The 15,882-nt window shown below is 34.3% G+C and overlaps 4 protein-coding genes across 5 annotated transcripts in view; 2 read left to right on the top strand and 2 right to left on the bottom strand.

The window, feature by feature from the left end:
* The window catches only part of LOC104784234 (putative white-brown complex homolog protein 30), a 7,849-nt gene extending 4,196 nt beyond the window's left edge, over positions 1-3,653 (bottom strand). Inside the window, exons 1-10 of the mRNA XM_019244216.1 lie at positions 3,238-3,653; positions 3,056-3,132; positions 2,693-2,968; positions 2,529-2,592; positions 2,300-2,446; positions 2,097-2,131; positions 1,914-1,987; positions 988-1,841; positions 536-832; positions 5-284 (exon numbers count right to left, since the gene is read on the bottom strand). Coding sequence (XP_019099761.1) covers positions 5-284; positions 536-832; positions 988-1,841; positions 1,914-1,987; positions 2,097-2,131; positions 2,300-2,446; positions 2,529-2,592; positions 2,693-2,968; positions 3,056-3,132; positions 3,238-3,467 — 2,334 coding nt within the window. The 5' untranslated portion in view covers positions 3,468-3,653. The remainder of the gene's footprint in view (positions 1-4; positions 285-535; positions 833-987; positions 1,842-1,913; positions 1,988-2,096; positions 2,132-2,299; positions 2,447-2,528; positions 2,593-2,692; positions 2,969-3,055; positions 3,133-3,237) is intronic.
* Positions 7,663-10,479, top strand: LOC104782118 (RNA polymerase sigma factor sigF, chloroplastic-like). Of its 2 annotated transcripts, none has more exons than XM_010506948.2 (9): positions 7,663-7,898; positions 8,024-8,175; positions 8,273-8,370; positions 8,456-8,644; positions 8,751-9,006; positions 9,099-9,329; positions 9,488-9,628; positions 9,722-9,922; positions 9,991-10,479. In XM_010506948.2, exons 1-9 carry the CDS (start codon positions 7,811-7,813, stop codon positions 10,276-10,278), a joined length of 1,644 nt encoding a protein of 547 aa, XP_010505250.1. In that variant the 5' UTR covers positions 7,663-7,810; the 3' UTR covers positions 10,279-10,479. The 2 variants fall into 2 exon arrangements, with proteins under 2 accessions (XP_010505250.1, XP_010505249.1); XM_010506947.1 differs by having other exon boundaries at positions 8,021-8,175.
* Positions 12,647-12,881, top strand: LOC109132624. Its single transcript, XM_019244389.1, has one exon. The coding sequence runs from the start codon at positions 12,720-12,722 to the stop codon at positions 12,879-12,881; it is 162 nt and encodes a 53-aa protein (XP_019099934.1). The 5' UTR covers positions 12,647-12,719.
* Positions 13,945-15,210, bottom strand: LOC109132543 (uncharacterized mitochondrial protein AtMg00810-like). The gene has a single exon (XM_019244215.1). The coding sequence runs from the start codon at positions 15,208-15,210 to the stop codon at positions 13,945-13,947; it is 1,266 nt and encodes a 421-aa protein (XP_019099760.1).

Here is a 15,882-nt window from a genome sequence, read left to right as displayed (position 1 = left end):
ATGATGAAGGGAGTCCATCACAAAGCTTCAACATATCATGAGGCACAGGGTAACCATTGTGTAACATCCATCTCACAGGAAGCTGTTCTACTGTTATATCACCATCTGGTTTCACTATGCCTTCAAGAATATCTATATAATGATCAGGAGGATTGACACGATCGGGTACGGTGATCCCGATGTCAGCAAAATATTCTTCAATTTTTTTGACAGATCCATGGTACACGGTAAGACCACCTTTTGATAGTATTATCATGTCATCAAACATTTTGTACATCGTATAACTGATAAGAGAAAGGAAAAAACACACTATCAAGTTTACAATGTCAAAACAAAATAACTCTATTCGTTTCATAACAAAATTTCTTGAAATATTCCATGCTCTTGTTTATCGTATTTTGAACTAAATACTTAGCTTAGTTAGTATTTTAAAACAACGTATTTTTTTTAAAAAATTGTCTTTTAAAATGATATTCTTTGTGAAATTAACGGACAAACAATCTTAGTATAATTCATGGTGGAGATCATAATGTACCTTGGTTGATGCACGACCATACAAATGTTAACTCCTTCAAGTGCTTCACGTCGAAGTGCTCTAAGAAGTAACTGTGAAGATGCACTATCTAAACCTGTAGTGGGTTCATCTAATATCAATAGAGAAGGTTCCATGACCATTTCAACACCAACGTTTACTCGTTTCCTCTGTCCTCCAGAGATTCCTCTTTTCTCTACCGTACCAACCAACGAGTCTCTTACATGTTGTAGTCCTAAGCTTTCAATCACTCTTTCAATGATCAACACTTTGTCTGCTTTTGACATATAAGCACTTAATCTGCATGTAAATAAATATACAATATGCAACATATTTTTAGTATAAACACTATATAAACTAGGGTAATAATAATTTAATTAACCAAAATTTTTGAAGACTTGGAATCTTAGTATATATCCCCTCTAAGTTATGAAAATAAGTTTACCATGGTTTACCTGCATCTTGCGCTAAACCGAAGGTTCTCCTCGACGGTAAGATTCCCATGCACAACATCATCTTGTGGAACAAATCCAGTGATCTTCTTGTATGAGTTTATGGATTCATTTTTACCATTTATGAGGATAAGACCAGTCCTCGTACATCCAGTTGTTTTTCCTGCCAAGGCGGAAAGAAATGTAGTTTTCCCAGCTCCTGATGGACCCATGACGGCAGAGACACGACCGGGCATGATCTTTCCCGTAACAGATCTCAATATATGCTTATGTTTACCCTTCAATGTAAGAGTTAAGTCTTTAAACGCAACTTCTATAACAGGTCTAGTCCTCATATCAGTGTCAGTGGCCATCGAAATGACTCCAGAGAATGTCAAGTTCTTATTGTTTTGCTCCATAGCTTTCTCCTTCTCAATCTGACCATATGCATACTTAAAAATCTGGCTTTGAGTATGTAGTTGTTTACCCTTTGGAGCTTGTGGCTTCTTCCCATGCTTACTACCAGTACCTACATTAAACCCTTCGTTGTTACTCGAGTTCTCCTCCATTGATTTCATCATCTTGGTTAAATTACTTGCTTCTTTTTTCTTGTCTTTTGACTTTCCAGAAGCTTTAGCTGGTGCGGCATCCTTCCTAGCAGACTTCATGCGAGAAAATGTCTGAGATAGTTGTGCAGACAATCCCAACTTTTGGTTCTTGGCAACATCTTTTGCAGTTTTCCACCTTTCTCGAGCTTGTGTTGTTTCTTTTGCGTGTCTTGCTGCAGCTTCTCTTGATTTTGCTTGTCTTTTCTCTCGAGTGGCAAGAACTTGATCAGAACAGTTATAAACCATGATCATCACAAGACTTAGTGATGCCTACACACACAATTAACGAAATTATAATTTCCAACAAATATTAAAGCAAAAATTTGTTCTATAGCTACTTACAATTAAGATAGCTCCATAGGCATGAATATTTTGGTTTGCGGTATTCGGATTACACGTTGCAAGCTTGAAACATGCTAAAATAGTCACCAAAAAGGAGAATTATAGATCAACTTCAGTTGTAATCTATTTAAAAAGATCATATGATATAAAACAATACATTATTCTTGGGTTTTAGAAACTTACGTTTTTGTGAAGTAGAACCTTGTCTGCAGTAATGCCTGAGTAATAAATAAACACATTTTATAAACTCATCAACTAGGTATATGAACAAACCATTAGTTGACAATCGTCACATTACAACCTTCATGTAACAACAATGATGAATACTTCACATATGAAACAATGATTAAAAAGTGAGAAGAGTTGTGAGATAAAAGAATCAATACCCACTACTACAAGTGACCTTTCGAATTGTTGTAGGGCAATATGAACCTGGAGAACAAAACATATCACCACTACTCTCGGCATCAACCCAACTATCTGCGGAACCACATGTATGGTTCACCTTTCCTGGAGGAATCTGGTAATTATATCTGCAATATAGAACTCTTAATCTAATCATCCACTAATTAATATTATTTTTCAGTAGTGTAGTAAATTAATCTAACAACTTACGGCTCGCAAATTCCCGTTGTTTTATTAAGCTTGGCAAGCGGGCAATATGCGCCTAATGGACACGCTTTAGTTACATAAGTCAGAGAACAAACAACAATGAATATGTTAGGTTGAAGTTGTTGGTATTCAAAATGATATAATAGGTATGCATGTGGATTTCTTACGTATCATGCAAGCAAGACCTTGTGGACAAAAGAAACCCTCACAACAAGGTTGACATTTACGAGTTCTAGAGGGAAGAACTTTCCCATTGTTGAGATCGAATTTTTTATCGTCATCCGCATTGCAACTCCATCCTGGCTCACATCCGGAAACCCATTTAGCTAAATTGCAGTTGATGTTAGGCCTTACATGAACCGTTGTTGCTTCATCTCTTCTAACAAAACTATTGAAGTAGAACTTTATCTCAGCAGCTGTACATAGTCTAAGTGTGAGGTCACCTGCATGTTATGAACATGATAGCTCAATGTTCAAGAGTTTGACTAGATAAACGATTTTTTAAAAATAACCATTTATCATGTTTTTACCGTCAGTTCTTTTGACACAATTGCTTAAGAAGTCAAGATTTTTATCAAAGTTAAATGCTTCATTCCAATCGTTCTTCCTGAATTGTCAACAGATTAATTGTAAGAAAAACATACAAAGTATATGTATTGGCTAAAACATGGGAATATAATTCACTGGCCTATTTTATGATGAAAATACTTACAAATTTTTGATGCAATATCCTAAATCTCGATCAACGTCAGCCTTTAAGACGTTCTTTAGATTCTGAAGTCGACTATATATAAGGTTTGTAACGGAAACAAGAACTTTTGGGTTCCCTGTTTTGCTATAATCATCTCCATCCAGGCATAATGCAAAAAATATAAAACTCAACAAAATAACAAAGAACAATAAGATGTGTTGTGTCCGACAAACATCAACCCTAACTCTCATTGTTCTTAATCAAAGTCTTGACTCTTGATATAGAATTAGAACCTCCCAAACTGAAATATTTGAATTTTTTGAGCAAACAATGGAATAGTAGAAACATTGAAAGCTACCAATCGAAATATTTGTGGAGATGTCTTGTGTATTTCTATCATGTCTTGACAAGCAAACGTCAAGGGACACAAAGAGAAAACCAATTAGTTTTCTTGAAGAATGGAGATGAAGAATTTTAAAGAAAACTCTAATTAACGAGCTTGTTGCGATTTTTTTTTTGGAAATCTTGAAATGATGACGTTGAGATCAAAAGTTTTGAAAAAATGAGAGACTTGTGTGAAAAGAGAGAGTTGAGAAGGGTCATCATCGTAAGAGTCATGGAAGGAGGTCCAGATTTCTAGCAAATTAATAAAAATGAGTGGTTTCTTATAACTTATTTACCAAACATAGAAATTGGTAAACTATATTGGAGGAGCATGACAAAGAGGATTTTTTCGATTGCATGATGACACTTTTTGCGAATTATATTCTTTTAAACTGGTTTTGCCAAACAATTAATAAGCGTTAAAATAATGGCAAAGCAACGCCAACAACAAATCAATGGATAGATAAAAACCATATAGTATAACTATAACCTATTATCTCCCGTTGGAAAAGAAGTGCTTACAAGCAGTCGTGACAACACCTCGATCCTACCCATCTTCTATTATGTTTCTTTTTCTTATGAAACTAGATTATGACCCGTGCTTCATCATAGATTAATGTTTATTTTACGATTTAAAATTGTAAATTTAAATGATTTTTTTTTTTTATAAACAAGAGGTTCTAATAAGCAAGTCAAATTAAAAACACCGTAAAGATATTCAAATACAAAAAAAAACACCCGTAAATTTTTTTTGAAAGATTAATCTTTGATATTTTTCTATTCTTATTTTAATCGAAAAATAAAATTTAACAAAAAAAATTTCCGAGACATGAACATATAATCGATAGATTGGACATTGTCATGATTATTTTTACAATTCTGTTTATATTTGCTATAGACATTAATTAGACATATTACAATTTTATAATTTACTAGATTAGGATCCGCCCGAAGTGCATTTAGATTTTTAAAAATAAAATAAAATTTAAAAGAATATATAGTAAATATTTTAGTAATTTATCTATAAAAATAAATAGATACACCAAGGTATCCAATGTGACATTTGGTGTAAAAGGTGCGACTCTGCGGTTGAGACTATTAATCACATTTTCTTTGAATGTCCTTGCTCGTGTGAAGTTTGGGATTTATCTCCGATTCTGGTCTCGTCAGAGGGTTTTACATATGAGTTAGTGTAATCGAATTTAGATTTTGTTTTCTGGAAGGGTGCCTCTCAAAAAGGTGATCCTGATCAACTTCTTCAATTACCATAAATTTTATGGGCAATCTGGAAAGCCATAAACAAAAAAGTTTTTCAAAGTTTAGAAATAGTGGCAAATGATATAATTGCTAAGGCTTTGAGCGATAAGTTAGTCTGGGAAGAGGCGCTCTCTTTTACGGTGGTCACGTCAGCTTCATCTCTGTCTTCGTATATCCATTTACAAATATACTATCTACATTACCACTAAAAATGTATTTGTACACACAAAAATATTTTACTTGTAAAATATACTCTTTAGTCTTTACTACAACCAACATTTTATTTATGAACATATTAAATAACCTATTATATATCTCTTTACTTTAATATTTTTATAATTACAAAAACACATATGTTATTCTTACGTACTCATATCTTATATATATTACAATAACAATCTTTTTGAATAAATGATTTGATTAGTGAAAAAAATATGAGACGATTTATTATTATTTTTCTACTTCAACAATCTTTTTCTTTTTGTGAAGGTGAGTATTTACATTATTATAAAAAACAGTAATTAATTGTATAATTTGTCACACTAATTTTACTTGTAAAATTACCAACTTAAAATTAAAATAAGTAAATAAAAGTAAATAGATACACTTTTAGTTAAAGAAAATAGTTATAGATGAGTTCAAAGTTATTAAAATAAAATGAAATTTAACAAAGAATCTATATTTAATTATTTTCGTAAGTAAAAACAATGTATAAAAGTAAAGATATAAACTTTATTTATAGAAAATAGTTGTTTTTTTTTGCTATAATACACTAATGTATATCCATTTACAAATATACTATCTACATTACCACTAAAAATGTATTTGTACACACAAAAGTATTTTACTTGTAAAATATACTCTTTAGTCTTTACTACAACCAACAAATTTTATTTATGAACACATTAAATAACCTATTATATATCTCTTTACTTTAATATTTTTATAGTTACAAAACCACATATGTTATTATTACGTACTCATATCTTATATATATTACAATAACAATCTTTTTGAATAAATTATTTGATTGGTGAAAAAAATATGAGACGATTTATTATTATTTTTCTACTTCAACAATCTTTTTCTTTTTGTGAAGGTGAGTATTTGCATTTTTTAAAAACAGTAATTAATTGTATAATTTTTCAAAATCATTTATTTATCTTATAAAAATAGTAATCATTTTTCTTGTAAAATTAGCAACTTAAAATTAAAATAAGTAAATAACATTATAATTTCGAATTTTGAATTTCTATTTATTAGATTTTTTTTCTCTATTTTATTTTTATATAAAATATTTTTATGGCAGGTTTTGAAATTTTACATTTTTATTTTTAAAAATTTTAATAAATTTGGAATTGAGACGTGTCAATATCTAAATGATACAATTGACATATGTCACGGTTTTGTTAATTAGTAATTTTGTCATCAAGCTTTATATAATAAGATAATTGAGTTTTATCAACTCATTGACTATGTATATAATCACAAAACAAGTGTCAAATCTATCTCTTGGTTCGGTTTGATTTGGTTATGGTTAGTTTGTATATGAGATTTTACCGACCATTCGGTTATTTTGAAGATTGACGAGAGAAAAACACATTAGAAAGAATATTATATTAACTTTAATAATCAGCTTTGCGTTACATATGTTAACAACTTAACATAGATAGACTAATTTACAAAATTACAAGATAAAATTACTTATTTTCATATCTATATAATAAGGAAATATATATAACAATATCTCCCTTCATATAAACTCGTGTGGATCTTTCTAGATCCTTTGTACATCTTGTTCCTCCTCCTCTAGAAGAGACAAAAAAAGTATCGACCATGAAGATGGAAGATTTCTCCAGTAAAGTACCCTTCTCTTTTTTTGATCGATAAGAATTTGTTTTGTTTTGTTTTACCCATATACATCGATCTGTGCATCTTTATTCTATATATTGTAGCCTCACTCGATCTTTTTTATATTGCAGAGCCAATCAAACGAGTCTATGGGCGTAAGACAGCTGTCTTCTGGGACGTGGAAGATTCACCATTCCCTAATGATCTTGATCCACAATCGATGTATCAGAAAATCAAATCGGCTCTTGTGGAAAAAGGTTATGATGGTGAGATGTCAATATGGGCTTATGCTGAGAAAATAACGTTATCGGATGAGTTGTTGGATGAGTATTGCAAGTCCAAAATCTACTTTCTTCCCGGAGGTGAATTAATACTATTGTTTACCCCTCTTAATTAACGCACTCTTTTCTCTTATAATATGTATGTAATATAATATCTCCAATGTTATATTTTCTCCAGGAGCTAAGGAAGCGAGATCAATTAGAATGATACATGACACTATATTATGGGAAATAGACACTCCTCTGGGTTATCCTACAGAATCTGATCTGATTATCATCTCAGATAACATCGAAGGTGAAATGAATTTCATCAGCTGTCTTGAATATTCCGCTTCGGCTGGTTACAATAATCTCTTTGTAGAGCCTAATCAGCTTGCTGCACCCAATAATACCTCAGAATCAGAATGGCCTCGTTACTTGTTTGATGGAGGAAAGCCTATTGGTGCAATCAGATATTTGTAATTCTCTCTACTTGACTAGCTTTGTAAAGACGTCATGACTCTTCTACTATGTAATAATAGACCTTATTATGACTATTAAATCTTTTTTATTTAATTTCGATCATTGGGCTTTTTTTGGGTTTAAGCCCAATAATAATAAGCCCATTCTGACTTTCTAAGTTAGGGAAACAAATATAACAAAAGGACTTCTCCATGGCAGCAACAAGTTTAAATTTTTATCATAAAGAAAAGAAAAAAAAAAAAATTGGGAGTGTGTCTGTCGCCTTATCTGTTCGTCATGGCTCTCCTCAGTAGAGGGGGCTAGCCTCATGTTCTTATTTGTCGAACCAAAATTAGCGTCTTTTTGGTGATTCTGTGAAAATGGAAGCTACGAGGAACTTGGTTTCTTCTTCATCTCCTCCGTTTCAGACAAAGACCCATCTCAAGAACTACTCTTCTCCTTCCTCTGGTACTTCTTCTTCTTCTTCTTCTTCTTCTTCTTCTTCTATTCCAGCATTGCAATTTCGAAATTCGTATATAAATATTGTGCCTTTTTTTTAATTTTGTCTTTGTTGGGTTATATATTGCCAGTAGTGATGCTTCATGAGCAAACAGCAACTCCTGTAGTTAACTCACGTCATCTCAATTCTTTATCTCGGCATTTTCCTGCGTCGGTTCTCTCACAGGAGCCACGGGAAGAGTCTAGGCCTCTCTCACATGCCTTCAGAGAAGACAGAACCTCCCAGGTGCGTTTATGAGCACAAAGTTATAAACTTTTCGTACTCTCTTGTGTTTATGTTTCCGCCTATGAATGATCTTTTGTTTTCCTTGGGAAATTTTTAGTTGACTCTGGAGAGGAGACAGTTTGATGAATTGGTTTCATCTCGTGAAGATGAGAAATTTGAACAGCAACTCATTCAATCTGCTGGTTTATGGAATCTGTAATGTCTCTTTCCTCTTCTTTTAACACACCAGTTTGAGTTTCATGAGTTTTGTGAATGATGTGTAATCTTTCTTTGTTTGCAGATTGATATCTCCTATAACAACAGCTGAAAAGCAATTGCCTGCAGTTGTATCTCCCTTACCTGATGCAGAGCTTTGTGATGTGGTTGCACTAGCTCAGAAGGCTTTATCAGCTTCGAAACAAGCTGCATTGTTAGCTGACGACACTGAAGCAAATCCATCTGACAACTCCGGGGATTCTCTTTCGACTAGGTTGCTTTTTTGAACCCTTGTTTTGTCTATCTCATCGATCTGCTTCTCTGATATTTGAGGGATATAATGTGAAAATATTTGTGTTTTCTGGATGTTTGGTTTTTAGCTCCTCCATGTCCTTACCGGAAAAGGGAACTATAGTAAGGTCAAAGCGGCTGCAAGAGAGACGTGCAAAGAACAGAAAGGTTCCAAAATCAAATGATGTGGATGACGAGGGTTATGTTCCTCAGAAAGTTAATGCCAAGAAAAAGTATAGACAAGGGGTTGATTCTGATGATGCGCTTCAGCTCTTCTTGTGGGGACCTGAGACAAAACAACTTCTGACTGCTAAAGAGGAAGCTGAGCTGATATCACATATACAGGTTCATGCTTCCCCCTACTCTTGTGTCCTTGCATCTTGTTGAACTTGCTTGGAAACTTTCCCTGATGCTAACTTATGTATCTGATATATCAGCATTTGTTAAAGTTGGAGAAGGTAAAGACTAAACTTGAATCTCAAAACGGCTGTGAACCAACAATAGGTGAGTGGGCTGAAGCTATGGGGCTAAGTTCCCCTGTCTTGAAATCTAAAATCCACCGTGGTAGAAGTAGCCGAGAAAAGCTGATAACAGCAAACCTACGACTGGTTGTCCATATTGCAAAACAATATCAGAATCGTGGACTCAACTTTCAGGACTTATTGCAGGTTAGCTTCAAACGAACCCATTGTTTTTGGCCCCTTCAGTATCTCTGATCACAGTGAATTTGTAGTATCTCTGATCACAGTTTCTTTTGATAGAGTGATCTAACTTGAAGTCACATTTCTTACGATGCTTCTTCTTGTGCTTATCTAATGGTTTTTAGGAAGGAAGTATGGGGCTAATGAAGAGTGTAGAGAAGTTCAAACCACAATCCGGATGCAGATTCGCTACTTACGCCTACTGGTGGATTCGACAATCCATAAGAAAGTCTATATTTCAAAACTCCAGGACAATCCGTTTGCCGGTAACTACAATTTTTTCAATGGCATTATCTACTAGACAGTAAAGGATTAACTTCTAAAGCATGACTTGGTGAAATCTACTCATGTTAATACAGGAGAACGTATACATGCTACTAGGAAAAGTATCCGAAGCCAGAAAAACATGCGTGCAGGAAGGAAACTACCGTCCAAGTAAAGAGCAACTTGCAGGCCACGTTGGGGTTTCAAAAGAGAAGCTAGATAAACTGTTGTACAATACAAGAACACCTCTTTCAATGCAACAACCAATTTGGGCTGATCAAGACACCACCTTTCAGGTAAACCCCTTTTGAAGATATCATTTTGACCGAACAAAACCATGGTAATAACCTTTTAATCCTAACAGGAAATAACACCAGACAGTGGGATTGAGACACCAACAATAAGCGTGGGAAAGCAGTTGATGAGGAACCATGTAAGGAATCTCCTCAATGTACTAAGTCCCAAGGAGAGAAGGATCATTAAGCTGAGATTTGGGATTGATGGTGGGAAACAGAGATCATTGTCGGAAATAGGAGAGATTTACGGACTGTCGAAGGAGAGGGTAAGACAGCTAGAGAGCCGGGCGTTGTACAGGCTTAAACAGAACATGAGCAGTCATGGACTCCATGCTTATTCTGATTTGCTTATCTAGCTCATGGAGATATTGGCATCTTCTATTAATAATCATGTGTATACAAAAAAAAAATATACTTTGTTTTGTTGATATTCTGAGGGATAGTGTTTTCTTGGATAAAAGTTTTGTAAACTTTTTTGGTTTTTGGGAGCAAGGAAAAAGAGGGATTGCCACATTTCCATAATTTGCTGTGTAATTGTCTATATCTGTTTTAGTTCTTTTAATCAAACTTTCATGAATGCAACTCAAAATAAAGGTTGGTTGAGAGCAGGGCATCCAAGTAACTGTTGGAACAATTTATCTGCAATTTGTGTGCAGGTTCAACAACAAAAAGTCACACTTAACACAGTCTGACCAAACCTACTGATTCACAATAGCATTCTGTGAACACCCTAAAAACAAGCCATATATGATTGAAAGTCTCTAGCTAGTATTTAAGGGGAATGCAAAATTTTGGAGCTAGCATTATAAAACTTATCATCTACTAGCTAGTAGTAAGCAAAACTAGTTAGTAGTTACCACTTCTTGTCATCTTGTGTAAGGCGTTTGTATATATCGACCAACCGTGATCTTTTTATCGTCTTATTTTGTGTCTCAAAGTGTATTTGAGTGTCGGAAATAATTCTTTGGTTGATTCAGAACCACGTGTACACGATATATCCTTAGTCCATGTGTATATGTAACATATACTGTCCTACATAGTATCCACCGCTTTTTTTTTCTTTTGCTAATACTAACAAATGGAGATAAACAAATCATAAACTGTTTCTATAGATTTCTTTTGTGATATTGTAGGGTTCTCCTGAAAAAGTATTTAGAAAATTATGAGCTTTTCATACCAAATAAGAAAAAAAAATCTTGTTTTTCTTTTTCTTTTGGAACTATCTTTGGTTTCAAATATTGTTCTCTGTAAAGTAAGATACAAATATTAAATGATATAATCACTCTACAAATTGAATAACATGTTGAATCAACACTCAACAGTATACGCAATGGTTTTGATACCATCTTCTAATAGATTGACATATAATAATCAGAAGATCTTATACCAAAGTTCACACATGTCTAAACTGTGAAAAACCAGATAATCATGTCCTCTAAAACGTTTATAATGACTTAACCATGATTAAATCGAAATAGCTCGGAATCGAATTTTGGTTTCTAAATCCCATGATGAATCTTTCAACCATTAGATTACGATATATGAGTTTGATCATATATACAAATACATATATAGTGTAATCAAACATTTTAAATATATAAAAACATTTAACTATTGATTTAGTTTTTTCTTTGTTAAACATTTATTTTTGATAATTTTTAATATAGATACAATTCATCTTTTAACATTTTCAAGATTTAGAGTCTTCCTTTTTTTCCACTATTTAAAGGTACAATTCAAATTTGATGGGTAAAACTTCTCAAAAGCGTGTAAAAGGTAGTATCGTACGAAGCTAATAAATTGCAATGAAGACGACACTTCTTACAGAAGTGGGGCTCGGCTTACACGGATGACCACTCACCTTCAGGTGCATGCCAATGCGGCAATTGCCTTACCATTACGTACCTCGATATTGAATCATTTATATGTAACAGAGATCGACCAAAATAAATAAAATTCTAAATTTATATTAACTGTGCATCACCATGTTTTGTTTCTTTCCCTTACGACATAACATAACATACCATTGCGTAACAGTGTGCATCTTCTTTTTCAACAGTATTATAGTGTTTTGTTTTTCTTCAGAGTGATACATGGTTTTTGTATAGTAATTTTTCTTTTTTTTTAGTTCGTCTAACATGATTAAATATACTTGATGAGTTTTCTTCTTTTCGTTTCTGATGAGTTATTTTGGCAAAAACTAAATTCTCAATTTTGCTCTTACAATAACGGTAACATTTTAGTCTCAAAATACTGATATATCACATAAACTTTTAGTTAGTCACTCTAATACATAATTTTCCAGAGACTAAATATTTCTTTCAATTAGTTTTTTTTTGAATATCTATTTTCAAAATGATTTTATAATTGTAGTCAATATTCTCCATCTTCACGAATGGTTTAGTTAGGAAAATTATTATTTTTAAATCATGTGAAAACCTTTTTTTTGGTTATTTATAGAGTTTTGAATGGTCAATTATTATTAAAATCACATTGAAAAAACTTAAGATCTCTAAATTCTATAGTGAGTCCTTAAACCATTTGGACCACCATAAGTTGGTTTTTATAGACAATTACTTAGTAAAAACATATTTTTGTGTGTGTTTGATAAAGCTTGTCCCCTCCCCTCCACTCCACTAGACGACTATATACTGAACTCTCCATCTTTGTCTCTCCTCGACAAAACTAAAGCTCATAAGTCATAAGAACCATCAAACTCTTCCGTTCCTTGCATTTTTTTCTTTCTTTAATTTCTCATAATATCGTAGTAGGACTCACTAATATAAGAAACCAATCAATGGCGTCGGAAGAGAATGGCACGTGCGACCCGTGCAAGACTTTTGGGCAAAAGTGCAGTCATGTCGTGAAGAAACAAAGAGCCAAGTTTTATATTCTTCGTCGTTGTATCGCCATGTTAATCTGCTGGCACGACCAAAACCGCGACCGCGACGACTCTTAATTGTTTGTTTTCTTTTTATGGAATAGTTCTTATGCATACGTAAGTTACAAAATATTGAATTGTGTGTTTGTTTTGTTGGGTAGCTATGTTTTACGTTTTATTTTGTTATCAAGATATATATAAATATAATAACCTTAACTAGCTAGGTTTAAGAAGATTGTATTAAACGATCAAATCTAGACTTGAGCAGGACAGTAGTCCTGAAAATAAAACAAATATGGGTACTATAACACTTTTATATGTATCAATGACGGTTGATCCTGAATGACAAAATAAAAACTTAAATTAATCAACTTTTGCAAGATATCCCTTATGAAACTAGTATAAACAACTCTAAAATTCCGCAATGTAACCTTCGACTATATGACAGGTTGACAACATACATAACAAGAAAAATAAATCATTACCACTACCAACACCATCTTCTTCTTTGTCATCATAATCATGGTCGCCTCCACTGTAACACAACCGCCATTGTTAACATATTATTGTGACAGTAGTCGCGGCAATGGTTATGGCAGGAACGGTGATAATGATATTAGCAGTTATGATTATTTTGTTTAAAATCTATAACCAAAACAATAGTATTAGATATTCAAAGGTTATTATATTGAAAAGTCTTGATTAGATGAAAAATTGTTTTGCATATTTTGTAATTCAAGAGTTATTTACAAAATCGTATTTTAAGGTTTATTTTTCTGAACTTTCCATCTTGAATCTAAGAGAATAATTGGACACAGAGTATAATCGGAGCCTGGAATACTGGAAACAGATGAAAACGTGGAAAAATTATGGCCTTTTGTAGTTTTAAAGATTCCTTTTGTTAAATTGAAGTTCAGGTAGACAAATATTGTTTCAATGGTAGATAAGGATAAAAATAGACACTGTCTAGTATTCTAAAGATAGAAACTTTTCTGCTTCAGAATAAAACACATCATCAGATTCGTAGTCATAGACTCCATTTGTTCGTAGAAAACTTTACATGGATTTAAACTAGGTACGTGACTTCGTATGTACGTCCGACCGTCCTTCATTGTGCAGTGTAGATATCTAAAGACAAGATTCACAAGAACATTTGATTATGAATTAGTTTTGGCTGAGGATTAGCAATGCCAAGAAACTGCAAAACTTCTTTCAGCCACAAGAGCTCCGTACAGGTCATAGCCATAGCGCGATACTCCGCTTCAGCCGATGAAAGAGAAACACGACTTTGCTTCTTGGTCTTCCATTGAAGAGGAGAATCGCCAAGCATAACTATATAACTAGTAAGAGACCGTCTAGATGAAGGATCCTTATTAAAATCAGAATCACAATAGGCATTCACTTGAAGAGGAGTCGTGGAAGAAAGAACAACACCCTGACCAGGTGAAGACTTTAAGTAACGAACCAAACGCTGAGCCGCATTCCAATGATCCAAAAGAGGTGTCTGCATAAACTGTGCAAGAATGTTGACAACATAACTTAACTCAGGACGCGTATGGAGGAGACAAACAAGACGCCCAACAAGACGATGATATTGAGCCGGGTCCGAGTACGGGACACTTTTAGAATCCAACAGCGTATGATTTTGCTCCATAGGAGTATCAACCGGACACGAACCAGACAAACCACACTCGTCAATTATATCAAGACAATATTTCCGCTGTAAGAGAAAGATGCCATCAGGTCCACGAGCAACTTCAATGCCTAGAAAATATTTCAACATGCCTATATCCTTCATCTTGAAACAGTGAGATAGATAAGCTTTAAACGATTTGAGAACTGCAGAATCAGCACCACAAACAATCAAATCATCAACATAGACAAGAACATGAAGAACAACACCGCCACGCCGATAGGTAAACAAAGAATTATCTTTGTGAGATCGAACAAAACCATAGTCAAGAAGAGCTGTAGACAACTTGGAAAACCAGCAGCGAGGAGCTTGCCGTAGACCATAAATGTACTTTTTAAGTTTGCACACCAGAGACGGATCAGCGGGAAGAAAACCGGGAGGAGGTTTCATGTAGATATCCTCGTCAAGATCTCCATGTAAGAATGCGTTGTGAACATCCATCTGATGGAGTTCCCAATTTTTAACCGAAGCAACACCAAGTAAGGTTCGGACGGTTTGAAGTTTTGCAACCGAAGCAAATGTCTCCGAGAAATCAACACCCTCTTTTTGGTGATTACCAAAAGCGACTAACCGAGCCTTATATCGTTCAAGTGTACCATCTGAATTAAACTTAAGCCGATACACCCATTTAGAGCCAAGAGCTTTGACACCGGGAGGAAGACGTTCAAGCGTCCAGGTCTCGTTAAGTTCTAATGCGTCGATCTCCTTGCGCATAGCATCACGTCACTCTAATATTTGAACAGCTTGCTTATAAGTAACCGGTTCGTCAACCATAGTCACGGCTACAAGAAACTTTTGATGGGCAGAGCTAAATTTGTCACAAGAAACATAGTGTGCTATAGGATAGAAACAAGTACCTGAAGATGCTGGAGAAGACGAAGGTTGGAGAGAGATGAGGGTTTCAGCATGACGTGCAGAATAAGCAACATACGGTTTAAGACGAGTAGACGGAAACTTCGTGCGATGACCACAACCAAGTGGTTCAGTACCAATATCAAACTCATAAGAATGCTCATCAGACACAACAGCGGAATCACGAAGTGGAACAACATCATTGCCATGAGCCGGAGATGTATCAACAGCTATAGGAGGCGTAGGATCAACTACTGTAGTAGTGATAGTTGTGGGGAGACTCCCCCTGGTTTCGAGAGTCGGCGGTGGAATCTCGTCAACCGAATCATTAGCGGAGATAAGTGGTAGTGGCATGGCCGGAGAGACAACAAGAGAATCAGAGACAGGAGGTGAACAATACGGAAAAACATCTTCGTTGAAGATAACATCACGAGAAACGAAAATGTCATGTGTTTCCATATCATAAACACGCCAACCTTTTTGGTTAGGAGGATAACCGAGAAAAATACATTTGCGACCTTGTTCTTGGAGCTT

The sequence above is a fragment of the Camelina sativa genome, chromosome 4, assembly GCF_000633955.1.
Source record: "Camelina sativa cultivar DH55 chromosome 4, Cs, whole genome shotgun sequence".
Taxonomy (NCBI): Eukaryota; Viridiplantae; Streptophyta; class Magnoliopsida; order Brassicales; family Brassicaceae; genus Camelina; species Camelina sativa.
This window is presented reverse-complemented; position numbering and strand designations above follow the sequence as displayed.